Below are 20238 nucleotides of genomic sequence, written 5' to 3' on the forward strand. Positions count from 1 at the left end.
TTTATAGCTACTTTTTGTTTAACAGTGTTAAATTTTTTTAAACTTACATTTAAAAATGCATTTTAATGATAAAATTCGGCAGCTTATAGGAAAATCTCAAAAGGTTTGATATTATGAAACCAAGCTTAAAGATCTTGAAAATATAGGTTAATTGGTAAAATGTAAAACTTTTTTCTAGTTTCCCGTTGTTGAGACTTCGGGAGGAGGGATGTATTAAATAAGGAATCCAGCTCCAAATATTTAACCTACTTAAAAAGAAGTTTTTCCAAAGTAAAATCAAACAATTCACGCAGTTAAACATAATAATATGATTTTATAATAAAATATTTAATGAATATAAAATGTTAGTATTATTACATCGAATTAAGCTTCTAGGTTTTAAAAATGATCTTGATTTGTATGAATGATTGCAAATTGCGTTCATGGATGTGCCCATCTACATAATAATATTGTGTTAGTTCAACAAATATGTATTGAGTATAAATAGTATAACATTTAAGAATTAAATATTTTATTATGTAGATGATCCACTAATCTTTATAATTTTTATATGTATACTAAATAGTAAATTCATACTTAGGTGTAATATATGAACACCAGAACACTAATGTGTATTTATTTTTGTAGATTTTGGAGTAGAGACGAGGTGAAAGTTCAAATACACTGGACGTGCTACTCTTGCCAACGTATTACCTAACATAATATAATGGTTTGTCTCTGTGATATAGCTGTACAGGTGTATTATAGGATCCTCCGAGTTAGTATGCATGCGATGTCTTTAGAGGTGTTTTCGCGTTGCGCCCACTCCGCTGTCTTATAGAAAATTCAGTTATTTTTTTTATGCGTTCCATTTTGTTAGCATGTTCAATTAACAATGAAAACCAGACGTGAGTATATTATACGCATATATTATAAATACATTTGTACATATTTTTTTTAAATGCTTATTCACTTAGATTAATTTTACTATTGTTTATTTTTGTTTATCAATTTGATTTCGAGTTAAAAAATATTGTAAAAATGAATACCTACTCATGAAACGTTTTGCAGGTCAAAAATTATCCAAGTAATACTTTTTTTTACACTTAGTAATTTTGCAATAATGAATAATAAGACAGGCCACAGGCTGAAAAATGTTTTGTTTTTAACTTTGGATCCATAAAGGGCAATAAATGAGGATGTCGTAAATTCTGTTAGGACTCGACAAAATAATATTTGAATGATACGGTACTGGGATCTGGGAATAATAATGTGTCAATTAATTTACATTTTCATATATAGTAAATACAATATACACCATTCTGTACAGTGTGCACATATTATTATGCATGTATCAGTCGCTAAATAACAACTATGAAATACAAGTAGGTACTTATGTTGGAACTTGTCGAAGCGGGATAAGACAAATTTGATGCAAACTATCATTAGCTAATAATACCTATGACATTATTCATAAAATATTATGAGATGCTTAAATTTAATATTATATGATTAACATATTGTAATGGAAAATATCAAATAACCAGTAGCTTTGGATAATGTAAATATTTGAAATACAATTATTATTGTATTTTCGTGTTTATGAGTTGTATAAAATGATTAAAATGTAGTTATTTTAATTAAAAAATATTACGAGTTAAACTTAATATAGTTATCATAGTTTATATTTTCATGATTTGTAATTTATTGGTATAGACAATTCAGTATTCACCGATAAGTTTTTAAATATAATTAAGTGTAAAAAAATGATTGAAAACCTAAATGTAGTGTTTATAAAAGTTGACTTAATATTTATAAATTATAAAAAATATACATAATATAATATTTAAACTTTTTTTTATCAGACTATACATGGCACAATGAAATAATGAAAAACAAACAAAACTTGTGTTTTTAACGATATTGTTTGACCTAATACTATAGCCGTATTAATTGCTTGGTAAAATAATATTTACGATCATAAATTATAATAAGAATAATATAAATGATTTTACTTTATTATTAAATTAGAATTATTTTATATTCTGAACAGGGTGATGAGATATTGACATTGATTTTGCTATGTTGTGCGTTCTTTTTCTGTTTTGTCATCACCCTTTGAAGCAGTAAAAATTTTTCGATTTTGAACATTAAGGGTGGAAAATTGTACCTAGTTCGTAAAGTTCATACTTTAGGAGGTCAAAAGTAATATTTTCCATTACTTTTCAAAATTACCGAGAAAAACAAAAATTAAATATTAGGAAAACGGAAATTCTCACAAAAAACCTGTTTTTGACAAAATCGACTTTGTTTTCTTACTCAGCTGTAGAGACAAGTGTTAATTAAAAATATATGAGCACGATTTTTTTTTAAGTATTCGAAGTTTAAATTATAACTCTGATATTAGATATGTATATAAACGAAGAATAACGTTTTCAGTTATTTTATTGTAATTTAGTAATTTTATTTGAGATAACTTGAAACTTTTAAGTATAATATAATATTTTATAAATTATAAAAGACACAATGTAATTTTAAAAATATTTGATTGATTTTATAAGCTATTGCGAACCTATACCATACAATTTTTTATCATACCATTTATAATAATATTGGCTCAAAAGTTAATGGTAATTTAAAATATATTATGATATAAATTAAATTCATTGTAATAATCAAATATTAAAATATGTAATGTTTTCGGCAAAAAATAATTCAACCGACCGTATATGTTTTTAATAATAGTAAAATAAAATGTTATATTAGCAATGTAAATAGGTAAATAGGTACATCTATTTTAAAATATACTAAGTAATTTCAAATATCTATAAATAAAACAAAACAATTTGCAAATTATGTAATTTTTAGAAAATGCTAATATAAATTTTTTTATTAAAAATCCAAGTCTTTAAAGGTTATAAGTTTATAACATTTGAATTAATTCAAAAAAATAAAAGGGAGAAAGTACATAACCACTTTACTGTAAATTAAGCGTTGAGTATCTGCAGTAATGATAGCTGGGGAACTCACTGTGCAGTAAGTATATATAGTTATTTCGAATGTTCCTAACTACCTCATTATTTAGTACCTAATGAATAGGTTATAAATTATAATTGAATTCAATGATGAATTGATTCTGAGTTAAGAAAACAGATGGATTAGCATTGATTCTTATAATTGGTGATTTCTGTACCCATTTAGTTATTACCGACGTGCAGAATGGTGCATATATGCTCCCTTTATAAATTGTATCAAATTAGTCTAAATATTTTCACAATTTCATTATGTATACAAAATAATAGTAAACGGAATGGTGAAAAGTTTCAAGTCACTACATTTTGTATTTTTTGAATTTAAGAAAATAATTTAAAACAATTGACTACAATTTGTTATTTTTTGTTTAAATTTTTAAAAAATTGTGCTTACTCGCTTGTATATTTTAAACATTTTTGATTTGCGTAAGAACAACTTAAGAGAAACATTGAATCAAGTTTTCAAGCCATTGGATATTTTATGAAAATACGTGTACATAATATCTAAATGTTTAGACATTAGACTCGTATACCTAATTTAAATATAAATATGGGATACAATGTTGTATATCTACTTTACCTATACATGAAAGAATAAAATATAAATCTAAATAGCGATTTTATTGCGGTTAGGTAATATCTACAATATCATATACCTACATGATATTAATGATACAAATATGTTATACTAATAATATTATATTAATTAAAATATTTCTATATTTGTGTATATTGGTTTGGGCGTCATCGTATTCGGGACGGGTGGCAAAATGGGCTGCGTATTCGTGTTATTTCGGTTGACATTTAAACATTTTTGGCGCAATCGCCCCAAGCCCCCAGCTACTATTAGACGTACAGTTACGTAGTGTAAAATGTTTATTAGTATTAAAATTCACGATTCTTAGCCGCTTCCGAACACGTTCGAGGTCTCGGACTTACGTTAAAATCCTCACTCACAACATCTAATTGGCTGATTTGCATCGCATCATATTGGTTTATGGTTAGGAGCGGGGTCACTCACACACATGTGATATTGGGGTTTATGTTTTCAATGCATGATCTCGCTAATAACTCGTGCGTCTGACAATCTGATAATCGTTTATTGCTTTTTGGATACCAATAGATAGGTAGGTACCTGGAGATTATGGCGCTGTAGCTAAGTTGTAAAGCGTCTTTGTCGCCATTATCGTCTGTCATACACACAGACACACTGACCTTCATTTATGTTTTTAAAGCACAGTGCGCATAGAACGCACTGCAGTTCAAAGTTCTTGTTCGAACAATATAATGTGTGGTGTGACATCATTGGAGAATGACTCATCATTCATCTGAAGTTTATTTTCGTTCAAAGACCTCAAAATGACGTATATTTGTTACACTTCGGGCACATGCACATTGCACAATATAATGTTATAAAAATATAATTTTTTCGAAAAAATCATTTCACAATTTTATTCCCAATCATTACCAGCTGGCAGCTAGTGATCGCGTGGGTAAAACCAGAGCGCTCCGACCAATGACTAACCTAGTACACACCGTCATCGTGTGCGATACAGTTCCCAAAATGTGTTTTGAAATCAGTGACGTGTCGCACGTATTCTATTATTATTTTAATATTGTTATTATGCACGAGGTGGTGACATAATTCAACTGGTAAGGTCTTCTTCGCGCCGGAATTTGCCAGGTGAAATCCTCCAAAACCGGATTTGTTAAAGAATCGTTCTTCACACATTTGAGAGTCACAACACACACACACACACACACACACACACACACACACACACACACACACACACACACACACACACACACACAGACCGACACGGATATGCAGGTTGCGCCGAAGAAGACTCCGGCAATTCAGGTATGTGCGTACTCCGACACTATATGGTGCCTTGCATAACACGTTTTTTGTATTATACCTAATATTACACGGGATTACTCGGGATCGACAACCGGGAACTGGAGCTATATAGAAATCGGGGAAATCTTTCAACGGGACGCGACGTCGAGGTACCTCGTGTAAAACAAAACGACAGGAGATTAACGATAAAAAAACTGATTAAAATCTGCGGCCGTCTGCTACAGCCATATAATACTAATTCGTATGTATACCTATATATTATATATATAAAGAAATCGACAAACTATCAATGATATAAAATGTGACGATGGAACGTATCGGAACAGGAATCGACGTGTAATACGCGCTGTGCAGGAAATGTATATAAACCGGTAGGATTGAGATAATAATATTGTTATTTTTATTTTTTAATATCTTTTATGGCTAAATCAAATGTAATTGTCGGCACGATCTTCATGACGGTGGCGTATTATAATAATATTATTATTACGCGAAGACGTGCACAAATTCGCAGTCTTTAATATTATATATCTCAAGTCCACTGAGTAAGCCAATCTATCCGACGATTTAAATGATAATGTGTGACCTAATAATTCACGATAATATTAGGTGTATTATTATATACCGATGGGGAGGGGGGGGTACACACACACACGCACACACTTATACATTGTTTTTGGCGTGAGAAAGAATCGTGTAATAACTCACAGTTATAATTACTATTATATTTTTACTATTATTACTATATGTGTATATTATAATATTATTACGCGGTCGCATTCACGCGAAGACGACGACAACGACGGTGGCAATGACTGCAGGCATCAGTTTAGACGACTGCGGCCTTGACTCAGTAAAATTTTTTCGTGATTGACGAGACGAACTAAAGGCGAAAGTTTTATTAATTATATATTAGAATAGTAATAAAAAACAAACATCGCATTGTACGCGTTCCCTGGGTGTATACGAACGATATAATGTTATAATGCACACACGATGCATAGGTATATAATATTTTAATATACCCACCAACGCACGTCCAGTAAATATTGTGTGTTATTATATTATAATATGTATTTACGATTGGATCATCCAGTGAATTATATAGCACAACCCTATACTGAACATATGCTATGTCCTGCCACCCATTGCTCGACGGATTAATGCGTATACTGTAACGGTCTGTTGTTTATTTTTTTTTTTTACAGTTAATTAGATTTTAGATTTTGAGCAGATCGAGAGACCTATAATTTACATTGTTAAGTTTTTACTTAAAATGCACATGTATGAAATAAATATAAATGTTGGCCATATATTTTGAAACAGAATCTTGGTCTTATTTTGAAAAAACCAGGCTTCAGAGTATCAAATTATTTTTTTTTAAACTAAAAATAATAGGTCAGTATAGTTTAGGCACACAAATATTTTCATAAAAGATTTACATTTCATAAATTTAATTATTATTCATAAGGTTTTATAAAACTATATACATACTTTTCTATGAAATAAAATATAGTTTAGCACGTTAACCTTGTATCTGTACTCTGTAGTTTATTATATCTAAATAATGATTTTGAGTTCTCAAGATTTGAATTAAGGTCAGAGCCTAGTTTGTCTTGAGTTTTAAGATATTTACTTTTAAAGTTTATTTTGCTTCAGTCATTATAAAGGTATACCTATAAAATACGCACCAAATGACAAATACCATTTGGTAAATTTCACAGTTTGGCCTACAGAAATCTCATAAGAAATTGTATTAGAGACTTGTGAGAAGCTAACACAAAAAATAATAAAAACGTTGTATATATGTATCAATAGCTAAAGTTTTTACTGTATACGTTTCTTTACAGTTATTTAACATTAGTAATAAATAAATTACTCATCTTAACCCCATTATATCTTCCACGAAAAAAAGGTAAATTTGTGAAGGAAATAATATTATATTTACGATTTATGATTATTATTATAAAATGTGGGGCGGAAATGTATTCTAAAGAATTAATGAATTACATTTTATTAAAAATAATTTGAAAAAAAAACCAAATTTTTTTGATAAATAACTAGCCAGGTGTTGTTGAAGTCCAGCTAACTAGCAAAAACCATTAAATGCACCTGGGGAGTCCCAACAAACCGTTGCAGGCCAATAACTCCATTCAAATAATACATACCTATATAGATATATTGCGTAGGGAGCGTATTGTATTTTTTATTGTATGCTATAAATTATAAATTGTAGATGTGGATATTTTTTTTATTTTGAACTGTAGTTGTTACAACTTTAAACATTTTTAAATCTCGCTGCAAGATCATATTATTCAATGAATTAATTGTTTTGTAATTAATAGACAGCAATACACATTCAAATTATATGACCTCTTTTTGATACTATCAAAAGTACACGCATCTATAGTATTTCGAAAACAAGAACAAAAGGTTACAAGGTTTCGAAAGTAATTTTCTGTTATTTCAATATTATTCGAACGCTGAGACATTTCTTTCAAAAATACATAACGAAATTGAATATAAGTAAAGGAAATACAATCTGTTGACAATTTGGTGAATGTCTTCATAAACAGAAAACCAATAAAAACCATTGTAGAACAATAGGTAGCCATAATTAAACATAAAGTAAGTGATGGGGGAAAAACCAATTTGCGTTATTACATTCATCTTGGAAGCTTGGAATTATAAAAGGCGACTTAGACTTGTAGACACCACATAGTTTTATACCATGGAATTATTGAGTACGACACTTACAATTAATGTATTTTACGGTTTATAATAGTAAACTCATGTTATTTGATAAACAGGAATTATTATCTTTTTTATGATTTAAGTATTGCGTTAATGCACTATAAAACTGCCATAAATTGGTGTAATAATGACTATATGTCATAAACATTGAAATTAGTTTAATCCGCATGCTAATTGCTATTGGCTGTATGTCCGTTACCTCCCTGTCCTAAAATGTAAAATAGGTAATGTATCTTACACGTCATATTAGTACAAGACTTGTATGGTGTATCCTATGTATACTTATATATAAAGTAAATCTATTATCTGACTATTAGTTACTAACAGTTTTTAAGGCTTTAAGTTTCAATAATATGTTAGCAAATTGGTTAACATACCTTGTGTTTTTACCTTTTTTTATAAGTCTATATCCGTATTAAACAATATATTCAGGATGTAATAGAAATAACTGACTAATACAATAACGTTTGTTTTAATCGATATTTAAAAAATTGTTTTCTCTTATAAAATTCACTAGGTAACCCCTGAAATCGAAAGCTAAAGAAAAAAAAAATTTAATCAAATTATTGTTTTGAAAGTTTTTTTTGGTGTTGCGCGTATACACGTATATATATATAATGTAAAAGTACTGTATTCAAGCCGTGCTTTAAATGATTTACCAATTTTTTGTGCTCTTTAAAGTTTAAACACTAAACGGTTAGTAATTTTTTAGTTTACAATATAAACTATAGTATTTAATGTAAATATGAATTTAAAGTTCACTATATATTTATATGCCATAATATTATGTGTGTTACGCATGATGGTTTTTATTTAGTATTTTAGTTGTGTCGTGGAAGCAAGTAAACAACAAATATAATATGTATAACTATATCATATCCCTATACATGCATTTGACGATTCGCGACATTGATAAATTGCAATGGCCGACAAATGGTTAACGAATATATTGTATTAGTATTTAACGTACTCGCTCTTTTGTGCCCATTTATTTTTAATCTAGGTATGCTCATGTATCATGATTCGTGTGTAATTACGTATGTTTTATGTTAGTTTTACATATTTAATTTGTATTTATTGTATTATAACAACTTTGTTTGATGATCATCACGAGTTATTTACCATAAGTATATAATAAATATAATACATCGTAAATAGTATACTCAATCAAAATCTTTGGTTGAATTCAGTTTTGTTATTTTAATATTTGTTTATCCCATTGAAGTGATAAAATATGCTAATAAGTGTACGTAGGTTGTGAGTACTGAGTTGTGACAATATTGAAAGGTAAAATATTGTATTAAAAGAGTAAGCAGTTAGGATGTTATTGCGTTTGAATAACATTCTGATTGCATTCATATTTATACACATATTATTATATACATTAATACATTGTATATATGTATAGAATTCTCACGGAAAATAACATAATTACACAAGGAAAAAAAACAAATCATACAAGATCAAGAATTGAAAATGTTCATGTCTTCGTGAAAATAAAATCGTGACATATTCGCGTAATTCATATAAATATAGTTTATATCGTAGCATATTCAAATTGCAATAATGTAGGAAAAAGGTATTCTTCAATCAATGCATGAAACAATATTAAGTATAGGTACCTTTTATAAAAAATAGTTCCAACCATTAAAAGTAATAAGTTAATCATTATAATTCACTATATGTTATAGGCAGGAATTAAACATTTTAACCATACACAGAATTATTTTAATTTCCGATTAGATGTGTTTAGTAAATTGTTTAATTGCTTCCATACGTAATCTATACAGCTGTTAAAATTATTAATTATCAAATTATACAATTTTCATAAACTTAGAAGTCAGTTAGATATTTTTGATTATATATCAGTATTTGGAATTTTGTAGTGTTCAACTAATTAATATTAATTACGATTCTCGGAGTACAGAATTATATTATTGAATAATGCATTATTGAATTCATTAATCTGAAGCCCACTTAAAAAACGGTTTTCAATAATATTATGATCACCCACAGACGATTGTTACATTAGATCAAATATTAAAAGAAATCGGATTGTTTTGAAAGGGGCACCTACAAATTAAAACTATTAGACTAAGTTCTAATATTGTACTAATAGTTTATTATTTAGTATTGGTAAACATTTTGGTTTAAGTGTTTGGACAAAAATAGAAAGTTAAAAAAACATTATAAACTTATAGCCTTGGTATACTTGGATCAGTTAAAATAATAATTCAGAGAAAGTTTAAATAGATATATCAATTGAATAATAATAATATTATGTTTATATTAAATCAAATACATGCGTTTTGTTGTGTGTAATTCAACTGCAACGTGTGTGTGACGTGATGAATGTGTAAATAATTTTAAATAGTTGATACAAATGTGATTACTGTCAACCTTTAACTGCTTCTTTCCTATAGGTACATTGGTTGAAAAAAAATTATAAAATGATATTTTGTACATTTTATTTGTTTTGTTTCATATCATTTATTATATTAAACTATTTACAAAAATCATTACGATACAAATTCCGTTGATTGGTATATTATGTTAGTTTTTGCGTTATTTTTTACTAAGTCGTGGGTAATAACTAATAAGTATACAATATTCTTCACTTGTTTTAGAAGTTTATATATTTTTTTTTTTATTGATCTGAATATACAACTTGGCAGCAATGGCCATTAGTTGAAGATCTTAGATATTATTTACAATTTACAATTATTATGGAGTGTACATTATGATTCATTCATTTAACAATTACAATTATGTTTTGTTTAAAAGGTTACTTAATTTTAAAAATTTGAGAATTTTCCTGTTTTGATTTGGGTTTGGCCCATGGATTTTATCAAGAGTTTCGGTCAAATTAGGATTTGTTTATTCTTGTTCATGAAGATAAAATTCTGTTATGATGTGTTTGACTGTGATCTGTTTGCTGCAAGCATCGCAGATGGGAGGTCCATCTTAGGACATGAGGAATCTGTGAGTTATCCTAGAGTGTCCAATCTTTAGTCGATTTATGGTGGTTATATACTTTCAATTTAGGTTAAGATTTTCCCATTAGTTTATAATTTAATACTAGCTTAGAAAAACTCATATTTTTAGTTGAGTGACTTAGGTTTTTTACTTATAGTAATATCTGGTTATTTAAACTAATAGCTTGGAAATTGCCATTATCGATCATATTATGATTTATTTTAGGTACAGGTGCTATAGAATTTCTAAACTAAAAAAAATGCATTGATGTAAAATAAAAACTGTAGCGAATTAATTCATACAATTAAAATGTGTTTAATACATTTTATAATAAAACTAACTAAGTAGGTACATTATTATTATTGTTCAGATTTTTCCCTTATGGTTTTATTTTACATTTTAAAATTTAAAAAAACTCAAATATTGTTTTTAAATAGGTACATTGTACATATTAATATCGTTATTGTTTATCCAAAATAGAATTAAATGTTTACCTATGTGTAACATTTCTGATTTGTATACACGAAATAATATGGATTATATTAATAATTAATAATTGTTTTTGTAAGTAAATTGAACATTTTAAGTTGAATATTTTTGTGTTTAAAAAACGGGGTTATAAATATATAGTACCAGTCTAACAGAGATATATTTATTTTAGTATTAGCTATAGGCAATAGACATCGCTTATAGGCTATATTGTTTATTAGGCGTACCTATAATTGTTTAGTAATTTGTATTAAGATATTATACAATTATGTTATTAGGTAAATTGTTAGCCCGTAAAAAGAAGATTACTATATATTACTTTTGCATTTAGCATATAAAAAACTAGCATATTATAAATTAATTAATTCTTAGGGCTTTCAAAATGTGTTATTTGTGCATTACTTGCTATCAATTCCATTAATAATTGCTATCTACATGATGATGATAATATGTTGTTAATCGTTTTTTTTTCACAATTTCATCTTTCTAAATGGGTTTTATCGATTATAATATTATACATTATGAATAAAATAAACGGAAACGATATTAAATGTATAACTGTCGATTGTTTGCAGATGGTTAGCGAGCGGTGGGCGCTGATGGTGTTGATGTTGTCTGTAGCCTACGGACACGCGCCTTGTCAACATTCATACGGCGGGTGTAGATTCAACGAGCCCTTCGTTCCCGCGCCTGTCGGCCAAGTCCCCAGGTGCGTTCAGAATTATCACGGTGACGTCACATTTTGTGAAACCATCGACAGATACCCAGAGTAAGTCGTTTCGAAAATATATAAAACCCCCGAACGAAGCTGATTGCAGTAGAACCACAAAAATAATAGTTATAATTATACGTTCGAATCTATACAACTCTATATGATATTAAACTGCTGTGGAAGTTTTAAACACAAACTAATATCATACATTATAATACATTTTATTTGCCTTATTGGAACAATACAACTTAAACATTTACGTTACTATAGTAGACTTACCTACTGATCGATGCTTATTATTAAATAATAAATAAACACAGTTAAATAAATATTATACAGTAAATAATCCGGATATACTATTCACAATACACATCCACAAATATGGTGTCTGTATTATTTTATGTTTGTTATATTAAATAGCTAATATAAATATTAAAATATGTTGCAGACGATTGATTATTTAACTAGTTGAAAAATCGGACAAGAAATTTAAATTTTCTTTTTTCTCAATCATTTTGTAACGAAAAAACTCTTGTCGACAGAATACTGATTTTACATACTCTTACCTTCCTACTTATTTTTTATTTAATCGTTCATATAACAGGCCACATATCTACATATACTATGAATAAAAACATCATATCTCACTACAATATTGTTTCATTATACGATGGTTGATAATATCATTGATCTATAATTCGACTATACAACAAATTGTAGTATTAAACAAAATCAATTATAGTTAGTTTCAAATTTCAAACATCGAATGTTTGTATCTAAACTTTTACTTGGGTGTGATACTAGTTTCAAATTTGTATTACTATAATATCAATGCCTTTATTGGTACATACTCCTTATGTGTCATATATCAGTCTTTTCGGATTGTACATTACAATAATTTTCATTTGATAATAAGTATCAATATAATATGTATATGTACAACTTAAAACTCTAAGTCTAGATTCCAAATGAATTTATTTAATTTTTTTTATCCGGTTTTCTAATTTTCTATATAGGAAGATTATATATTCTTAGATAAAGAATAAGTGTCCACTGTTACTCATTTCTTCTTATGATAAATTTATGTTGAAGTATGACATTTTGATGCAGAATACTCCCACAGATCCCGCAGTTGTAAGTACTATTGTTGATGACGCATCGTCTTTTCCGATTCCGCAATGTGAAAACTTCATATTTGTACCCACAGCTCTATTATAGCTTGTGACCATAGGATTCAGGTGGATATTGGAAGAGACTTCCGGAGCTTTCCTCACAGAAATTTCAATGCACTCCCTTCCAAATATAATTGTATGTACACCCAGTAATCGGAGTGCTTTACTTTAAAAAATGGTAGCCCTGCCCCCATTAAACAAATTCAACCTATTATCGGCCTATGCTTGGGGCCATAGTGATTGATCATCCGTATGATTTTGAGAAGATCTGCTTAAAAAACTTACGGCATCCATTTTTGACAATGAACACGACTGTTTTCCTCTAAACATAGGAAACTAGTAGTTCCACTCTAACCTTTCCCACTCCATTGTAGACAAAGTCAGTAGAATTGGATAACGTAATAATAATATATATAGTACCTAGTATAATAAAACCATTGATTATAAATACTAGTAATCAACGATAGTACTATTATTAATTACACTGCAAACGATATTTGAATCTAATGAACCAAAGCCATTAATAGAAAATTCATTATAAATAATTATTGAGAATTAGTAATCAAACTATCAATAACAAGAAAATCTGAATTATAAAGCCAGTTGTAGTCAGTCAAGATACTAATTCGTAATGCAGTCATTAGTCATAGTAAGTTATTATGTATGTAGACCAATATTAACAATTTTAATTGAATGTACCTTTATTTATTATTTCGTAAAGCTTATAAAGATATTGGTATTAATGAAATATGAATAATGATTATAGATTTTAGAAACAATGTGGGTAGAACGTCGTGGGACTAGATAAGGTATATTAGAGACTAGAGTTAGCGTACATATAAATGTATAGTGCATATTATTCATAGGTTGATATTTAAGTTGTGTATTCACCTGTGCACCTACATATTAATATTAGACACTATTAGGCATTAGCATTTATATTTTATACTTCTACTTGTATAGGTACGTATAAAGAAAATTATTTAAACTCTAACACACAGTAAAATAAATAATTGGCGATTGCAATCAAGTAATAGAAATAATAAATATAATTTTCAAAAACTATGATAATTATTGCACATTTGCTCTCTATTATTCAATATTTCAATACAAATGTGATTTACAAATAATGAAACTAAAAAACTTGACTTGATATGTTCATCTGATTTTCTTTTTATGAATCCAATCAGCAATCAGTTATCCGTTTGGATGCACAACTACCATTTTGGTAGTTAAATCAAATTATCAATAACGTTAACATTGAACGTAACTTAGCCAAACTTGTTATATCATTATATTATAATAAACTGCGACTGTTTAGCTGAGTTATAATATATGTGAATAAATATCGTTTTTTATGTTTATTTTATTGTAAAATTAAATACTAAATATTTTAATATGTTGCAGACAGTTGATAAGTTACTTGGTTACAAAATCGGACAAGAACTTTAAGTCTTTTTTTAACGAAGAAAAACTTTACGACAGACCTTATTATCAAAAGTAACTACCAAAAATAAGTTTTTAGAATAAAGTGTTCAAATTAATACGGAAGTTTGGTTTTTGATTTCAGTCAGAATAAAAATAATTATAATAACGGTTATGGAGATTATCATGATTATCAAAACGATACTCAAGAAGAATTTGTTGGCTATCCGGATAGAACGTACGTTTTACCTCAGGTGTCTTTTACAGAGCCTCCGATCATAGACCAAAATCGACATTTAAATCACAAGTAAGACTACAATCATAAGTTGTACATTCTAAGGTAAAAATACCCGAGATTATCTAAAAACACAAATAATAAGAGTGCAACAACTTTTAATTTTAATATTTTTTTTTTATTTTATATATTATTATAATGATTTTGTCTGATTTTCAAAATATTAATCACATTAATAAGGCATAAACATTTATACTATTTTATCTAAGAGGTTAAAAATAGTACACCATATTAACACTTAAAAAAAAAATGACTGGTTTATTGTGATTTTTAGTACCAATCATGGAGGTGTATACAATAGAAGAAAAAGACAAGACGATGTTCAATTATGCCAAGTTAAAACCAACAACATATTTCCTAAAGCAGCATTAAACACTCAAGGCGAATGGAAATATGTAGTTAATATGGTACGCACCCCGTCTGACATGTACACACAATCCATAAGGTCGGAAATCTGCGCGTAAGTTAAATATTCTTAGTAAATTCTTAAAATGATCAATCTGATGATGCCGTAAACTAGTAAAACTCGCATATCTACACATTGGCGTATTCATGCTTGCCTATAACTAACGCCGTTTGATTATTTATAATGTTGTGAATTCAATGATTTTTTGGTTATAACCGTCTATTATTAACTAATTTTTTCATGGTTTCGTTAAAATGTATAGTTACACATTTAGGTTAAATGATTTTTTAAATTTTAAATTTCCTATGTAACACTAAATATGTTTAATAAGTCAAATTTCAATTTCGAATGCAGTTAATTAATGATACCTCCCTATACAACAATACTAATATGCGTATTGCATACTTTTACCTAATTAATTAGTAAGTAATTTGTAAGTAATGGAATATTTTTCAATGTACACAAATTTAATTTAAATTAAATATTTTGTTGTAAAGCATAGTTTAATATGACACAAAACATAAAATTGATTTTTTATAAAAATACAATGCTCATAAAGTCATAACATTTTATTAGAAATTTTAAAACGAAGTGGTAATTTTGATATTATTTGACTACCATAAATCTTTTATCCAATATTATAAATAAAATATAGAGTTTTATATTAAGTCATAAAAGTATTTTATTTTAGCAAAATGACAAATCTTTCTGTACAAAAAAAAGCCACTGTATGTTATATATAAACATTTTGAATGCAATTAATATTACTAATATAATAAATGTCAAATAAAAAATGTACAAGCAACTGCGAACAATAATTAAAATAAATGAAGCATTTTCACTATACATATTAGTTTGGTATAAATATAATTATTTAACAACATCATATTCATAACATACAATGATACTAATTCAGGTAAAATAATAAAGTGTTCAACAAAATTAAAATATATAATTGACAGTAAAAATGTCAAAATTTAAAAAGTTGTTCGATTTTTCCTACCAGAAAATGTCGTCAAACGATTAAATTTGTAAAAAATGTTTTTCTGATAACATTTTTTTTAAAAGAATTACAAATTATCATAACATATTAACATCTAATATTATCCTTCTACGAAAGATTGTTGGGAATCGATAGCACTATTTACTAATGATTGTTTTTTAATTACATAAACCCACTATGCCAAGTTCGCATAGATAGGACTTAAACGATTTTATGAAAATTAATTATAAAGTTTGTTATTTTAAAAGTATAGGTACTGACATGAACCAATTTCTGTGGGTAAACGATTATCCTTTTCATGTCTGGGTGTGGATATTATTATTTTATATTTTACTACAGTATCATTATGATACTCACTACTCAGTACAATAAAATAAATATTATTATTTTAGAGAACCAGATCAGCCGTGCAACGGAATCTGCGATACGCCTCTTGGTTTCAGTACGTCGTGTAAACAGAAATTCGTCCAAAAACGGTTGGTAGCATTGCAAGGGACCGGAGATAATCTGTACGTGGACGTTTTTTGGTTTCCACATTGCTGCTCTTGTAACATAGCCAGGGTTGAACAATAGTAATAAAAAAAAAATATACCTATATTTTATGTTTTTGCAACTGTCGTTTTTCTTTTAGGAAAACACCTCAACAAAAATATGATTTCTTTTACTGCATTAAGTAGTTACTTAATAATATGTAGAATAAAATATGATATACATAGTATAAAACAGTTTGTTGTGTCGAAAGCCAATATTTTATTATGATAGGTAGGTACTATATTTTGTATTATGAATGCAATTTAATGGTAGTCACGGAATATTCAAATGATTAATATTTACTCGTAGTTATTTCAACCGTAATTAAACATGTTATGTATTATTTACGACTAGCATTTTTTTTGGTAAACAGATATTTTTAATGTTTCATTTATCATTTATTATACATTATATGATATCGTACACATTTTTTTTTATTGCAAAATTGTTTTAGTAGTTTTAATATTGACGAGGATGTAAAAATTATGTTTCACAAAAAAATATATTAATATATAATAAATAATTACTACAGTTGAAATAGGGGTAATTATATATTTTAAAATAATAGTTATAATATTATAATAAGAGTATTCAAATTTTTTGGAGCATAAAAAATATAAATTATAAACTGTTCAATGTTCATCTAGTTATTACTTATTAGTTATTATAGATGAAAAACTTTTATTTAATTAAATTTATATATTTTTAACTATTTTATTGGTGAATTATTTATTTGTAAGATATGAACTAGTTAGCTATAAATATAATATCTAATATTAATTGTATTTTTAATATTAATGCATCTCGGATATTGATGTAAAATCATAATTTAAATTTATGTAATTATTATTAAGTAACCTGAAGAAATATCTCGTTCAAATATATGATTATTATTTTTTGCTGATCATTCTTGAAAAAATATATTACTATACATTTATGAAATCTTTGTTTTGAACTTACCTTGCTTGTTGCAACTTTGGTTTTCAATCTTTTGGACTAGAACCAGGTCCAGATGTTTTTTTTTTAGCATGAAACCGTTTGACAATGAGAGATTGTTTCTAAAGTGAACCTGGCTACCTGGGTTAAATCTGCTGGTATCGTTCACTGTCTCTTCGGGCAAAAATAAAACATCCCAAATAATATAATGTAACTACTATAATTTCTTCAGAGACTTATAATTATTAGTTATTGACAACGTTATTAACAAATAATAATAATTATTATTTTAAAACTTTGAATTTGTTAATAATTATCCAAAACATGAAAGAAAATTGTTGAATTTATAATTAGTTAGTTATGAAATATGTTATTCTTTTGAAACTTGATATTGTAATATACTGTTAAAAATTTGGATATTGAGTCAAATAAAATGCACATAAAAATAATCATGTATTTTTTTTTATATTGATAGAACTAAATATAAAATATTTTACTAACATGATTTATCAAAAAAAAAGTAATGACCTTAAACATACTATACTATAAATATAATGACGAGTACATTTATTGAATAATTGGTTTGAATAGCATGTAATATATAATAATATAATATATAAAATATCATCATTAGTCGTTACTTGTTAGTTGTTATAACATTTTTAATTACAGCCAATGGAGCTTCATTTCCTATACAGGCGTTGGCGGATTCTTAACAACATTTTGGCAACCGTCAAAGTATTGAATGAACCGAAAAAAATAATTGTAATGATAATGATAAATTCATTCAATGAATCATAAACTTTGCTCGATTCACAATAATAGTGACTATACAGACTACAGAGTCGATGAGTGTAATTAAATTAGTGGCTTACACAATTAGAGGACAAATGAATACGGACAGAAGGACATAAATAATTTTAGTTTGTATATGCTACATACTAAACATGACAGCAAATATCATCCCTTTACCTTCAAATAATAATATGTATAATGTTGTAAATCACGTATAACGAATTTTTCATGGGAAACTCGAAAACACATTCCACGCAAATGTGACTCTGTGTATAATACTATAATATAATGTATATAATATATATATATATATATATATATACATTATACATCATGTATAACTCATCTGCCCCCGAACACACGGACGAGAGGGACGAACGCACATTTCGACGAATTCTACACTACATTTAGGTTTATTTTTGTTGTACCTATTTATTATAGCATTGTAGGTAATCGAAAAAAGTATTGTATAAAGTAGGTATAGACAAAAGCAAATCTTTGATTACTAAATAGTTCCAGTATATTGTATAATTTATCTTGAACAAAATCTAAATAAACTTTATGGTTATTCTTCCCTTATTACTTGTCTCGAGAAACTATGTTGTGGTTTTATGAAAAACCTAAAGGTTAGGTTTTTTAGATTCTAGATATTTGGCACTAAAATAATGGAATTTTTTTTGTGAGAATGTCATAACGTTATGTAACGGAAGAAAATAAAGAAAACAATATATTTTTGCAAAACAAGATTTTATAAATAATCAATTAAAAAAAAATATAATTAAATATCAACCACTTTAATCTTAAAATATTTATTTTAATTGACTTAGTAATATAGCTATAGTAATATTATGTTACACCAGTAATTCATTTTTCATTTAGTGGTATTGATGTTTTAAATTAATTTTTGCCAAAAACATCGCCTATACCTGTAGGGATTATATGTTATTGTTTTTAATTTAAGTCAATACAGGTTACATACTTACATAGCAGTGTATAGAATAGTGTAAATAGGTTCGTAAATTCGTAATAGTTCAAAATTAGTCTAAATATTTTGCAAATTTCATTGTGTTTAGAAAATAAAGATGTTTAAATATGTTTTAAATCCTTGAGGCTTATATATTTTAAATTAAACACAATAACTGAAATCGTAATTTTTCGTTAAAAAGTCTAATTTTCAAAATTAAAACATATACAATATCCACGGATAAAAATAATTTAAGAATGCTTATGAATTTTTTATACACTTAGAACCATGAAAGTATAATTTATGAAGAACTTGTATTACATTTTTAAACTAAGTTCTTAAAAAATGAATCAATATTTATAAAAAAAATTCGAAAATTTCAAATGTTTATAAATGGCTCAAAAAGATCTAAAAAAATTAAAAAAATTAAATCATATCTAAAAAATTCTATATTATATGGTGAAATGTTCAAGTTTATATTATAAAATACTATGACTGTTGATCGTATATGTAGTTTACTTGCGATCACCAGAATCAATACAAAGTTATTGGCTAATTGGCTAATAAAATGTGGCCTACCAAACTTAAAAATATGATATTATCTAGAGAATCACATGGATTTTTATTTCAATTTTAAATTAAGTTATAACTATTATAGCGATGTAAAATATTACAATATTGTAATGCTTATAACTTTAAATTTAAATATTAAGTTTAGCCTGTGAGATCTAGATAATATGGCTAGAAAAAAGATGTTAACATATTCTTACCTTTAAATTTTGATGATTGGTATAAATTCACTCTAATATTAAACCTACATAATAACATAAAATTGGTTCTGTTGAATGTACATTTGTAAAACGGAAGGTACACAGTGGGTTATAATAATCAGTTTCGCCTAAAAT

At 27.1% G+C, this 20238-nt stretch overlaps 1 protein-coding gene across 1 annotated transcript; it reads left to right on the plus strand.

Moving 5' to 3' along the window:
• The first annotated feature begins 734 nt into the window (after positions 1-734).
• On the plus strand, positions 735-16919 carry LOC111034289. The gene is made up of 6 exons (XM_022315430.1): positions 735-887; positions 11670-11863; positions 14386-14478; positions 14549-14710; positions 14973-15158; positions 16500-16919. The coding sequence occupies exons 2-6, from the start codon at positions 11670-11672 to the stop codon at positions 16678-16680; spliced, it is 816 nt and encodes a 271-aa protein (XP_022171122.1). The 5' UTR covers positions 735-887; the 3' UTR covers positions 16681-16919.
• Positions 16920-20238: the final 3319 nt, after the last annotated feature.

Source organism: Myzus persicae, unplaced genomic scaffold (assembly GCF_001856785.1).
Source record: "Myzus persicae strain clone G006 unplaced genomic scaffold, MPER_G0061.0, whole genome shotgun sequence".
NCBI classification, from domain to species: Eukaryota; Metazoa; Arthropoda; class Insecta; order Hemiptera; family Aphididae; genus Myzus; species Myzus persicae.